Source organism: Lepidochelys olivacea (assembly GCF_965140295.1).
Source record: "Lepidochelys olivacea isolate rLepOli2 genome assembly, chromosome: 17".
NCBI classification, from domain to species: domain Eukaryota; kingdom Metazoa; phylum Chordata; order Testudines; family Cheloniidae; genus Lepidochelys; species Lepidochelys olivacea.
The window spans coordinates 16,729,419-16,742,464 of record NC_140427.1 but is presented as its reverse complement, the minus strand read 5'-3'; the positions used below and the strand labels follow the sequence as shown (position 1 = coordinate 16,742,464).

General features: G+C 46.6%; 1 protein-coding gene across 3 annotated transcripts in view; it reads right to left on the bottom strand.

Annotated features, from left to right (window-relative positions):
- The window catches only part of MYBBP1A (MYB binding protein 1a), an 80,996-nt gene that overhangs the window by 46,410 nt on the left and 21,540 nt on the right, over positions 1 to 13,046 (bottom strand). For all 3 annotated transcript variants that reach the window (XM_084651007.1, XM_084651009.1, XM_084651008.1), the window contains exons 15-22: positions 11,060 to 11,211; positions 10,042 to 10,134; positions 9,129 to 9,275; positions 7,766 to 7,930; positions 5,267 to 5,424; positions 3,894 to 4,028; positions 2,285 to 2,405; positions 1,281 to 1,412 (exon numbers count right to left, since the gene is read on the bottom strand). In XM_084651007.1, coding sequence (XP_084507133.1) covers positions 1,281 to 1,412; positions 2,285 to 2,405; positions 3,894 to 4,028; positions 5,267 to 5,424; positions 7,766 to 7,930; positions 9,129 to 9,275; positions 10,042 to 10,134; positions 11,060 to 11,211 — 1,103 coding nt within the window. The remainder of the gene's footprint in view (positions 1 to 1,280; positions 1,413 to 2,284; positions 2,406 to 3,893; positions 4,029 to 5,266; positions 5,425 to 7,765; positions 7,931 to 9,128; positions 9,276 to 10,041; positions 10,135 to 11,059; positions 11,212 to 13,046) is intronic.

Here is a 13,046-nt window from a genome sequence, read left to right as displayed (position 1 = left end):
GTTGCCCAAGATCAATGGAAAAGCCAGGAGTAGGCACATGAGACTCTGTGGCCAATAGCCGGTATTTGCCCTTCCCACCTCTCACTGGCCAATTAGGGTAGGGCAGGGCACAGCCTCGCAAGGAAACCAACCTTCCAGAAGCTCCCCCTTGCCAGAGCTGAATTAAGTAAAGAATCTGAAAATGGCTCATTCTCAGTTTGACATTTTGGAGCCTCTTTCCTTAGTTAAACAGCTATGAGACAGCTGTCCAGTGGCTATTTCCCCTGCTCCGAAAGGGCTTGAAGCATCACAGAATTTCGTGGGTTTTGGTTTGGGTTTGTTTTTTATTAAGCCATCACCTCCATTTCTTGATGGCCCCAGCTCAGCCGCTCCATGATCACAGCTTATTGCAAACACCACAGCACTCCAGGAAGCTAATTAAACTGCCACAGCAGCCCAGGGAGAGATGGCTGTCTGCAGGTCTGAGGTTTTATTTGGGAAGAGACGTGTTCAGGACAAATACTGCTCACTGAGTCCAACACACTGAGGTCAGCCTCATCCCCAGAGACGGTTTACAATGCTGAGGATTCTGGAGAAAGGGCCCTCCTAAAGCATAGTCTCCTTTACCCGAAAGCCTCTGTGTATCTGAAGTACCAGGAGGGGCATGTCCTCTAGCTGTCAAGAGGAGGGAAGGGGTTCAGAGAACTGTTTCTTGGACAGACTCCTGGAAAGCCATCTGGAGGGTAGGAGGCAGCCTCTATAGGTGCAGAGGTTCAAAGCCTGCAGGAGTCAACATCCATTGCCTATCCCAAAGGTTTGAGGGTGACGACACTGCTCTACCAACAAGGTTGGAATATGTGCACTGGAGTCTAGTTTGCAGGAGACTGAGAAAATGCAGAGACTCAGCACACCTTGTGTGTGCAGATAAAAAGCCATTACCCGGAGGCAGCTGGATTAGAATTGCAAGCCTAATGCATCCCTACCGTCTTGAGTACATGTATCAAGCTAATACACAACGGCAGATTTCATCTGGCTAGGGCCTCATAAGGCATCCTAAAAAGTATGGCCTTTCAATTCAATTTAGATTTCTATGCCAGTATTCCCCTGTATGATACTGTGTTGTTAATGGCAGGATGTAAGAATAGTTCATTTCTCTGCCTCTTAGACTTAGCAAGCTGAAATTCTTGTAAATCTTACAGCTGTTCTGCAAGCCTGCAATTAACTGAAATAAAAAAAAAAACTCGTTGCTTTCTGTGGGTTTACACTGGAACACAGGGTACCACATTCCTAGCAATGCTTACCGGGAAGCGGTTGAAGAGATCAAGAAACATAGATCCCGTGAGGGCACTCTTTCGCCTGGTCAGGAATCCACTCAATGCCTCCTGATACAGCATGGTCACTCTCTTCAGGTCTAGAAGGCCTGTGCCAGAAAGCTGGAAAGCGCAGCGAGGAAAGATGAGCTTGTGAAGCAATGGGAACGATTCTATCTATACCAGAGCACCAGGGAGCACGTCAAGATTGCCAAAGCTTATCGTTCTTGGGTAACTTACACATTTGTCCCAAACAACATGCCTTTTCAGGGCCCACCCCAAGCATATTCCTCACACCACCGAACTCATGAGAGCTGTGTGCGCACAATGAATGCAGGATCAAGACCACTCAGCTTTTACCTGGTGCCTTTAATTTATAGCTCCCCAAGTGCTTTATGAAAGGTAACTATCCTTATTCCCATCGACCAGGTAGGGAAAACTAAGGCACAGAAAGGGATCGACACTAGGATTTTCAGAACAGCTTGAGACCTTTGCCCAAGGCCACAGATCAGTGGCAGAGCTAGAAACAGCACCCAGGTTTCCTGACTGACAATCTACTGGACAACACTACCGCCATACACAGGTGAATTAGGCCATGCTCCAATTTGCTGGATTACACTCTACCCCTCCTGGAAAAGGGCTCAGAGTCAGCAGGAAGAGGTAGTGGGGCAAAGATATGTGAGAACAATGGGGTGAGCAGCATGAATATGTATGCTCGGGATCTGGTTTATTATCCAATTAGCAGGCACCCAAAATGTATTAGGACCCCTTGATGGCTGAAGGAGAGATACCTCACCTGGACAAGTGGTTAAGATGGAGACAGGGTAGGAGGATATGGGAGTTCAGGAAACGAAGGGTTTTCTCATCAGAGAGGCAGGACATTGTGGGACCATGACCACCAAGGTCAATAATACAAGGCAGACTGATAATACAAAAGCCACCTGGGATCCCAGCCCCGTAAAGCCCCTGCCTGGGGAAGCGGCCAGCCCTCTTACCTGGTCAGTCTGTGCACTGCTCCCTTTGCTGTTTTTCTGTTTCTTTTTCGAGGGAGAAAGAGGAGTCGCCATCTCTCTGGCCACATTTCCTTTCAGCACTTTGAACAGGTACAAAGAGGCGCTGAACCAGAAACAAAGCGGACAGGTGGGCAGTGTTTAGTGGAGTGCCCAAAAGCCGAGGCTCGTGGCCCCTGCAATCAGGTCTCCAACAGAACTTACAAGCAGGCCACTGGTCAGACAGACAGAGCAAGCAGCTCTTCTCAGTGATCTGCAGCAGGGACAACAAACAAGTCTGGAGGCTGGGGTGGGGCTGCAGGGTCTCCTCTCTCTAATGCAGTCTCTGTTTTACTGACGACTACATCAGGAGCTAACACCACTTTGCTCGTTACACCTTCCACCCAAGAATTGCCCAGTGCCTTGCACACTCTTATTCACTGTATTGTGGTAGCACCTACAGCTGCCCTATTGCACTAGGCACTGTACACACACGCAATGGGAAGGCGGCCCCTACCCCAAAAGGCAGACAGTCTAACGCATCGGGGGGATACAGCCAACAGATTGCAGAGGGAAGCACAATGTTACAGCTGAGTCAAACCTGACTAGGTATGTTTAGAGAGCTAAGTAGTGGCATCCCCATTCAGAGATGGGAGAACCAAGGCTCAGAGACGGGAAGGGACTAGCTTGAGGTCACCCACGTTTTCTGGCATAACACGGCAACAGGAGAAATAAATGTAGGCTGCACCAGCATCTTGGGAGCTCCTAACCCACCTGTACCAAGGGGGAGAGAAGCAGACGCTGTCAAGTAGAGGTTAGCGCCCTTCCGCTTAAGATTTTCAGCTGTTTAAAGCTCTTGTGAAACACAGATGGGGAAACAAGCTACCAGTGTGCATGCAGAATGGCCACTGCAAGGGGACGCCAGACCTGCAGTGACACCAGCTCCCATCCCGATCAGCCGGAATCAAGACCCAATTCCATCGCCTACTTCAGAAGCCAGCGAGAGACTTTCTACCAGTTGGGTTGGACCATTTCTGTACCATATATCCCAGGCAAGAGGAGCATTACAAATTTTGCTTCTCATGTCAGTGGTGCTTCAAACTGGCAGGACACTCTCCCTAGCTTGCCAGCTCAGACGCTGTCCCACGACCCTCAGGACTTCCCCCCTCACTTCTCTACAGCCTCCTCAGGATTTTCCAACGCTCACATTTCCCCCAGGCCTACTGGTCAACTTGGTTTCACCGGCTCTGTCTACTGGAATGGTTTCAGTGCTACCATAACTAACGAGCTATAATGGTTAGTTGTAACCATTGTAATCAAATAAAATGGACCAGACAAAACTGCCGCTGGCCCCCCTTACCCCTTTCAATTAACGATTTGAAATATTAGCACCATTTCCTCAGCCTATGAGCCACCGAGGTCTTCGGTTTCACCAACCTGAATGGTGGCACCTCTCCGCTCACCTAGTAAACGCCTGCAGCATATGGACTGAAGACAGACCTTGTGTAAGGTCTCCACTGAGGTCAGTGCAACTGTACCCACTTACAGCAGCTGTGAATAGGCCCTCCTCCTAGCACGGTGTTAAATAAAAAATTCTCCCAGCCTTGCTACCCACCTGAAATAGTAGAGTGCCAATGCGGAGTCCGTGTGCTTGCTGGCTCTCTTCACCAGGCTCTCCAACAGGCCATGCAAATCCTCCTGCAGGTCACCCACACTCCTGCAGTACTGCTTGGCTCTGCATAAGTGATTCCTGAAAGGAGGACACAGGCATTAAGAATGCAGGGCTGTCACCTCGGAAGAGAGAGTTCGGAGCAAAGCGCTGGCATTAACCCTCGACATTAGGGCTCAGAGTTACCCAGCATGCAACTCACGGCTGGAAATGTGAGCTGTGCTGTAGCCACAGGTAGCCCTGTGGCGGAGTGGGTACAGGACTCGTTAGCTGCTTGATACTTCTTGTGCTTCAATTCAAGGATGGCATGGTTTGCGGAGCAGCTGTTTACACCTTTCACCTAGAGATCCAGGCTCACACATGAAATGCATTTGGTGGCCTCGAACCTCGTCAGTACTGAAGCACATGCAGAGCAGCGGCTGGAGTTGAAAGTGTGACTCAGAACTGAAGGTGCCTAGAGCAGGGTTGTGTGAGGGACAGGAGAGTATCATGTGCCATGCACAGCACTTTATGCCTGTCCTATCAACCGCTCTTGTGCTCTTTAACAATCCCAAACACACACACACACACTTTCTCTCTCTCTCACACACACATACACATGCAGAATTCTGCTTCTGCACGTGAAGAATCCCTATTCATAAAAACACCCTCCCTTCCAAAGCTGTCTGGGATGACGTCAACTAGCAGAGAAATCAGGAATGTGTCAGCCCCATGTGTCTCCGCACCTTGTGTAGGAGGATAGCATGTTTCTCAAAATAATCTCCAGCAGCCGAGTGAGATTCCCTGCTGCATGATCATGAACAACTCAGCTGGTGATTTCCCCCACCCAACTGCAGGGCTCACCAGGCAAGGTCTAGCAGGGTGGGGCTGCTACAAAAATCTTTTATAGTGCCGTGAAATTTACACCGCAATTTAGTAACAGAGTAAGTTGTTGGGTGATTTCACTCTGGACAAAAGAGGGTGAGTTTCCACTTAAAGCATGTGAGTCAATGCACAGCCTGAAGTCTATGGAAAGGTTACCATTGACTTCAGCAGCATGGTATGTAGGGATTTCACCTCCTCCAAATGTGTTTTGTACTTGGAATCCTTCAGTGGGAGAAGCGTGGAGGAGGAATGCTATAAACTATCAGGATTCTTTTCCTTCTAATAACAGGCAATTAGCAGAAAGAAGAATTATACTTAATCCACATACACAGCAGACTCATCACAACCAGCTGCTAGGAGTCAAGTCAGCACCACCAAGCAGTAGCTACAGAAACCAAAGACATACTGACAAGTAGTTAAAGGACTTTGAAAGCCACCTCAGTGCAGACACTTACGTGAAGATATCAGCTGTTTTCTGGAGGAAGTCTTGCTCTTGCTTGTCAGTGTCTGAACTCATGCTCCGCTCAATCACCAGAAGGAGGGGCTCGATAATATCAAACACAAGGGGGTTCTCTGGCTGCTTAGCAAGGAACACCTCAATGAGGTCCAGTACCTAGAAATATAGGTCATTCAAATGAGAATCCCTGTGGACTAGGCAATATCGAATATCAGGATGGGACAAAAATAGCTCCTTCAAATTTGTCCATTTTCAATGGTCACCTGTCAACTTGGGGGAAGTAGTAGGGAATAAAACAAATCACATTTCCATCTGAAAATTGGACACCTACTAACACCCAGAATTACTGTAACTGATAGAGATGAGAGAAGAACATTCTCTTTAGTTAATGCATTTGACAGTGCTTTGTGGATAGTCAGTTTCTGTGTTGTTGATGGGTCAATAACACTTCCTGGCTAGATCCTCAGATGGTGTAAATAGGCATAATTAGGTTGAAGACAAAGAAACTACAACCACTTCACCAGCTGAAGGCCCACTGATTTCCAGACCAGCATGATGATCTCACACCAGTGCACTGGTAGGTGTTACTAAAACTAAAAAGCAGACGCTCCTGTGACCCTGGAAACCCCTTCGTTCTTTTTCCCCCATCAGTTTGGCCACATGTATAAGTAGGGCCCTACCAAATTCAGGGTCCATTTTGGTCAATTTCATGGCCACAGGATTTTAAAAATCATAAATTTCATAATGTCAGCTATTTAAATCTGAAATTTCACACGGTTGTAACTGTAGGGGCCCTGACCCAAAAAGGAGTTGTGGGGGGGTCACAAGGTTATTGTAGGGCAGTTTGTGGTACTGCTACCTTTACTTCTGTGCTGCTGCAGCACTGCCTTCAGAGCTGGGCAACAGGAGAGCGGCAGCTGCTGGCCAGGGTCCCAGCTCTCAAGGCAGAACTGCGGCCAACAGCAGCACAGAAGAAGGATGGGATGGGATGGTATTACCACCCTTTCTTCTGTGCTGGTGCCTCCAGAGCTGGGCACTCAGTCAGCAGCGGCCACTCTCCGGCCGCCCAGCTCAGCAAGCAGCAGCGCAGAAGTAAGGATGGCATAGTATGGCATTGCCACCCTTACTTCTGCGCTACTGCTGGGAGGGTGCCACCTTTAGAACTGGGAGCCCAGCTAACAGACACTGCTCTCTGGCCACTCGGCTCTGAAGGCAACGCAGAAGTAAGGTTGGCAACACCACGATCCCCCTAAAATAACCCTGTGACACCCCCCCCCCCCCGAAATTCCCTTTTGGGTCAATTTGAGAAACATTCGTCTCCCCCATGAAATCTGTATAGCATAAGAACATAAAAATGGCCCTACTGGGTCAGACCAAAGGTCCATCCCGTCCCAGCATCCCATCCTCTGACAGCGGCCAGTGCCAGGCCCAAGCGGGAATGAACAGAACACGTAATCATCAAGTGATCCATCCCGTCGCCCATCCCCAGCCTCTGGCAAACAGAGGCCAGGGACACCATTCCTGCCCATCCTGGCTAACAGCCATTGATGGACATATCCTCCATCAATTTATCTAGTTCTTTTTTGAACCCTGTTATGGTCTTGGCCTTCACAACACCCTCTGGCAAGGAGTTCCACAGGTTGACTGCGTTATGTGAAGAAATACTTCCTTTTATTTGTTTTAAACCTTCTGCCTATTAATTTCATTTGGTGACCCCTAGTTCTTGTGTTATGAGGTAAGGTATGAGGTATAGCGTAAAAGCACACCAAAGACCACATTTCACAGGGGTAGACCAGATTTCATGGTCCATTACATGCTTTTCATGGCCGTGAATTTGATAGGGCCCTATTTATAAATTACTGCTCAAGAATCCGTTTACCAGATGAAGCAGCTTGACAAACTGCAAATCCATTCTACAGGTTCTACTGTCACCCAGTGGTCACAAATTAATACTACGTTCACAGCTACCTAGGGAAACTCTTTTCACTGCCGAGTTCATCTCCAAGCCCTGCCATTATTATACCTAATAACTCAGGGAAAAACATACAGCCAAGAGTTTCCAGGAGGGATTTTGGGTGCCTCCATTTCTCAGTGCTCAACTTGAGACATAAAATCAAAAAGTGCCAAGTACTCACCATCTGAAAAATCAGGCCCCTTTAAGGCACCCCCAGCTGAACATACAACAGCCAGCTAAGACACCCAAAATCACTGTTTTCTTTTGAAAAGCTTTGCTTCTTTATTATTAATTAATTATTATTATATATTCTGTAGTAGGTCTTTGGAGACCTATTCATGCTCTAGAACCCCAATGTGCTAGGAGCTGTACAAAAACCAGAACAAAACACAGTCCCTGTCAAACGAAGCTTACAATATAAAGACACATTTAATGTTTTTGGCTGCATTAGCAGCTTATTCAATGCAATAAAATACACCCCGCTGTTTAACAACATGCTACAAAGATAGACATGAGCCATTCAATAGGATATTTGCTTCCTACCTTAATCTTAAAATCCCTCCGTAAGATTTTCTCCTTCCGCATCTTTTCTTTCTCATCCTTCTTTGCCTGGATCCGCTTCTGCTGCTCAGCAAAGAGGGCCGAAACATTCTCATCAAGGGCCAGCATGGTTTCATCATCCACATCCTCATCACTCTTGTCTCCTCCCTTTAAAAAACAAAAAAGTAATTTTACTTATTTTAAAATTCGATCCCCCTTTCCTCAGCCTCTTGGGACTGCAGTTCACTGGGGTCCAAACACTTAGAGCAATGGAGAGTTCTAGCCATTAAGCCTCAAGAGGGACAGGATGGATTTGGCTAGCACAGGTGTCCAACAGACTTCCCCACATGTGGAGACCGACCTGAGGTTTAGAAGCTTTTACCCGACAAAGATTAGCCCAGCGTAAGCCTACTACGCAAAGGGTTGTGAGAAGGCTGCAGAGATGTGTAAAAGGGCAACTACCTGCCTATGTCTTGCATGCATGTCTCTGATGGCCAGGTTACTGCGAAACTGACTGGACAGGTAATTGGGTGCTTTCCAGCCACCCGACCCACCAAAGGACAAGAGGCAGAAACACTTGCACTATATGGGCCCAGCTCAGACTGCTTCCAACATGGATGCATGTGGGGGGAAAAAAGCGGCCAGAGAAGGACAACTTTTGTGCTCCAATCCCTCCCATCTGACGAGTTCAGGGTTACAGATGACTGCAGAAGCCTAGTGTTTGGACCAGGTGACAGGGAAGAGGCCTGTGTTTCCCTCTGGTCTCTGGCTCATGGTGTGATCTCTGGCAGCTCCCTCTGTGCTGTAGTTGTTCCATCAGTAAAATGGGTAACACTTAGCCCCATCTGTGAAGGGCTTAGAGAAAATCCAACCAAACCTGCTACATAAATGCTCAATATTATCACCTGCCCCCCTGCCCCTGATGCTCTGCTACCACTGACATGAGAAGTCTCCACAGGCAGCATACGAAGGCACTGCGCCCCCACACACAGACCAACCTGAATCCAGACCTCTAGTGACACCGCTTGGCATAACCCAGGTGTGCCAGTCCACACAAATATCACCTAAGGCATACATTTTTAGCTACAGGCCAAGATTTACAGAGGAGCCTAAATGGGGCTCGGCATCCAAGTCCCATTAACTTTCAATAGGAGTTAAATGCCTAATTCCCTTAGACTCCTGTGAAAACACCAGCCACGGGTTTCAAATACATATAAAGGATAGCTGGATCAGAATTCCTCCTACCCAGAAAGAAAGTGGATTACACCGCATCAGGGCCTTAGTTATATTGTACCACAGAATATTCAGAGCCTTCCCCTATACTCTCTCGAAGCATCAATCGTCTTGCAGCTTTGCCAACACCTACCAATGCATTCCCCGCCTGCAGGACATTCATCAGCTGATTCCGAAAATTTTCATCTACGCCTTCATTATTATTCTCATCTTCACGGTCTTCCTCTCCATCTTCCTCGGAGCTGTCGTCATCAGAAGAGTCGGCACTTTCCTCCTCATTCTGTGAAGAAGAAAAAAAAGAGTCCACCTCACCAATTAAGTGGCATGCGAATTTAACGCTGGTGAGACAAAGAACAAGCAATGGCAACGCACGCTTTCTCGATGCTGCCCGGCCTGTGTGCCTCAAAAGGGATGGGGAAAGAGTGATGCTGGCAGAAAGGACATCAAGTCTGCATGAAAGGGATATCACTGTAGCAGAAAGAGCAGGGCAGGCCGGGAAACCTCTCTAGGCTATAAAATAAGAGAATTCCCAAAGAGAAGTCAGTCTGGTACTGGCTTTGGAGAAAAAGACCTGCAGGCATTGCAGGAAGGGGCCTTGTTGGGGAACCTGCTTTGGAGAGTTATTTTCATGCCTAATGAACTTGGATTTGGCCCACACCACTTGAGTCTCTGCAGTTCCTAAACTCTGAGCTCCAGGGTCCAGACAATCCTTTGTCACAACTATTCAGGCTGTGGCTCTTCTGCTTAACTGCCAACAACAGGTGATCATCATGGTGGCTTGTCCGATGCGGAGACCTGTCCACTGGAAATCACACACTTTATAAAGCTGTATTTCCAACAGTATTTGTCTTCAGCACAAAGAGACTAACATTTAGGCACTTTCAACAAGACATGTTAGGACTGCATCAGAAAAATATCCCTTAGCAGAGGAGCAGTCATTTCATTAAAAGAGAAATGCAACTAACTTCTAAAGCCACAGATCTGCAGTAATACTGTTTTCAATGGTCAGGGATGGAAGATTATTTCTTTAAATGAAAGAGAGTTACCGTATCCTCCAGCAAGGTTTTCTTCTTCTTGTCTGTTTCTTCCATCACAACAACAGCACTTTCCTCATCCTGGTCTTGCTCTGGATCAAGAACCTGTGGAAGAGTTTTCCAAATAAGTTTTACTTTGATTGATTTTTTATATATATATATACACACACACACACACAGAATGTACAGCTGTTTTCAGCAAACTGAATTAGCTGAACAATGACCAAGTTATAACAGACTAGAAAAACATACCTTTCTAGCTTCTGTCAATAGTTTTACACCTGCTATTTATGGAAACCCATACCAGAAAATTTGAAAAAAAGCCATATGATACTTCTACAACTAACAAATAAGAGGGGGAAAGGAAAATATGAGAGGAAGAGAGTGGTAAAATGAACAGACATCTATTTTAACTCATAATACACATTACATTCCTCATAGCAAGTACTTTCGAGTTGTTTTTTGCAATCGATAGATTCTTCTCTCATCAGATGCAACATTAGGTAGCGGTGTGACACTATTCTTTCAGAGTTTGAACTTCAGGTACTTTTAGCTTCTTTTCTTTTTTTTTAATTATGATTCATGCTAAAACATATAAGCACACTGATGTATAAAGTGACCCAATAATTTCCTAAACTAAAGATAACAAAGGAAAAAAAGGTGGACAAATATAAGCTGTCCTAGGTTCGCTGGTTCAAGAACAGGTGGCCCTGCACAAATCCTCTCATAAGATTCTTTTAAGACTCAGAAGTACGTATTTTAGGACATTCCCATTTCATAGCATGCACTCTCACGGTGGCCTCTCCTTTAACCCCTGAGCTAGAAACTGGACACATACTCCTGGACCTAGAATGACACAGGCAGGTAGATAGCAGGCTGCAACCTAGAAGGTGAAGGAGCTATCTGCTTTACCAAAACCCCCCAAGCCATAGGATGCCCCCTTACTGTCCTCATTTAACCAAAACCTCACTTTACTTGTGAAATCAGAAACTTCAACCAATCCAGCTCCCACCCCAGATCCCTCACTTACATTCAGGATCAGGTGCAGGGCTTTCTTTGACATGTAAGGACATATGCGTCCAAACACACTTTTGGAGACCCGGCGCATGAGTAGGCTGGGCTGGGAGAGGAGGGATAGAAGAATTTCCACAATCACCTCCACCCATTCTGGCTCTTCGTTATCTGTGCAGGAAACAGAAAGGCATCAGCACAGGAGAAATTAAAACTTGGGCACCAGGCTCTCAAGGTACTTCCAAGAAAGGGCTACAGACACCTCCATCAGGCAAAAATATAATAATGCTAGCCAAATGGGGGAAGAACACAGGTTTTTCTGCAGTGACGTGGTCTGGGAATAATACAGTATGTTGGTGGTTGATGCAATTGTATTGAAAAGGTTACTGTCACTATAAAGATGACAGACCTAAAATCTTCTTTAGAACACAGCCTAAAGCAAATGAGCATTCCACCAGGCAACAGGCCTGGCCAGTCCTGCTATCTGGTTTGCTCCACAGGCCTGTATCTAGCTATGTAAAGGCTCTCATTGCCTTAGTATTCAAGAGTCCCACAACCGTTAATGGATTTGTCCCCATGCCCACTGAGTCAGGGAAGCGATAGCCCCACTTTACAGGTGGGGAATGTAGGCACAGGGTAGATAAAATGCAACGTGCCCACGGCCACAGAGGCAGTCTGTGGGGGAGCTATGAATTGAACAGGTCTGCTAAGTCACAGGCTAGTGCCCCACCCACTAAATCAGAGGTGTCACGTACAGAGCAGGCAGGACCGACCCAGCCTACTGGAAATATTCATTTTCCAGATTCTCCGCTTTCATTTAAACAAACAAACAAAAACAAACCGCAACAAAAAAGGAGTAAATTTTTTGCCTTACAACTAGAGAGAAAACCTTCCAAAAGTGAACCAAGGGTAACGGATGCCTGAATCAACAGACAGCCTGGAACCAATGACTTGAAGGAGCAAACTCCCCTCGTTCCAATTAATCCGATTGAAGGGTCAACTTTAAATCCCAACACTCATACTACTAGCAACAACATCAACCATTGAACAGCTGATCATTTCCACGGATGATAGGGACAGGGAGCGGAACGGATACCCTCTGGCAGGGGAATTGAGAGTTGCCACAGGGACGAACAAAGACGACTCACAAAGATGGGAAGGCTTGGAGGAGAAGAAAGAGAAACAAACGGCAACTCTAGCAGCAGTGGCCCAAAGGGGAGCAGATTCTCTCATCAAGTGATGAACAAAAAACGCACTGGCCCACTTATAACTGAGCACTTAGCTAATCTATACAGGTCATGTTCACCTCTGATCTCCGTGCAAACCTCCCACTGATGCCAGTGGGCATCCAGTGTGCTGTGAGGAGCAAACAGTTCTGAATTTATACCCTGGGGCCTTCAGATGAATAAGCACGGAATTTAGCCCTCTGCTCCCAATGAGTTGGACACTCCATTAGCCTTCCTACTCTCTTGGCCAGGGAAAGTTAATTCGAATGCTCTCCCTCATTTCCTTCCACAATCCCCAGACCACAGAGCTTAACCATGATCTTTTGTACCTGGGTTTTTTACATGGGATCTTGAGGTCCTATTGGCCCCACAATGTAACAAGCTCTACTTTAATAATCTAATGAGGTATGTTTACATAGTCCCTTGCTTGGTTTTTGATGCTTTGTTTTCTATGCCATATCTTTTACATGAATTACTGTTTCAGAGTAGCAGCCGTGTTAGTGTGTATCCGCAAAAAGAAAATAAGTACTTGTGGCACCTTAGAGACTAACAAATGTATTTGAGCATAAGCTTTTGTGAGCTACAGCTCACTTCATCGGCTGCATACAGTGGAAAATATAGTGGGGAGATTTTATATACACAGAGAATTACTGTGCCACTCTGTGGAAAAAATTAGTTAAGGGAAAGGCTTAAGCCTCACAACACACCCTGCAAGTCAGGTATTATCATCATGGTTTCTCAATGGGGAAATTGAGGCACAGAGAGCGGACACAAGTTGTC